General features: G+C 37.9%; 1 protein-coding gene across 1 annotated transcript in view; it reads right to left on the bottom strand.

Moving 5' to 3' along the window:
* The window catches only part of LOC119586148 (multiple epidermal growth factor-like domains protein 8), a gene marked incomplete in the record, with an annotated part of 25,388 nt that overhangs the window by 18,223 nt on the left and 6,848 nt on the right, over positions 1-317 (bottom strand). The window contains 1 exon segment of the mRNA XM_037934841.1: positions 99-214. Coding sequence (XP_037790769.1) covers positions 99-214 — 116 coding nt within the window.

The following is a 317-nucleotide window of genomic DNA, read 5'->3' as shown; positions in this document are numbered from 1 at the left end:
TATATTCAACCAAAATTCAAATAAAGATATATCAAACTTTCAACTTCTGCTAAGCAAAATGCACTACATATACAAATGCCTGAATGAACATGACATACCTTGCAACATCAACACGAATGCCTCCGTAAACAAGCAAGGACCTTGACTGGCTATGATACACTGTTGAGTGACCTACCACCCGAGCTTCCAGGTCATTTCCACCTTTGGCAATGACCTGTTAGATGAGAAATTGTTGATGGTGACAACAGCAGCAATGGTGATATTTTGTTGGAAACAATAACAAAAGGAAGTAAGTACCATATAATGAAGTCCAAACA

This window comes from Penaeus monodon, chromosome 21, assembly GCF_015228065.2.
Source record: "Penaeus monodon isolate SGIC_2016 chromosome 21, NSTDA_Pmon_1, whole genome shotgun sequence".
NCBI lineage: Eukaryota > Metazoa > Arthropoda > Malacostraca > Decapoda > Penaeidae > Penaeus > Penaeus monodon.
Note: the sequence above shows the minus strand (reverse complement) of the source record. Positions and strands in the feature narration are given on the sequence as shown.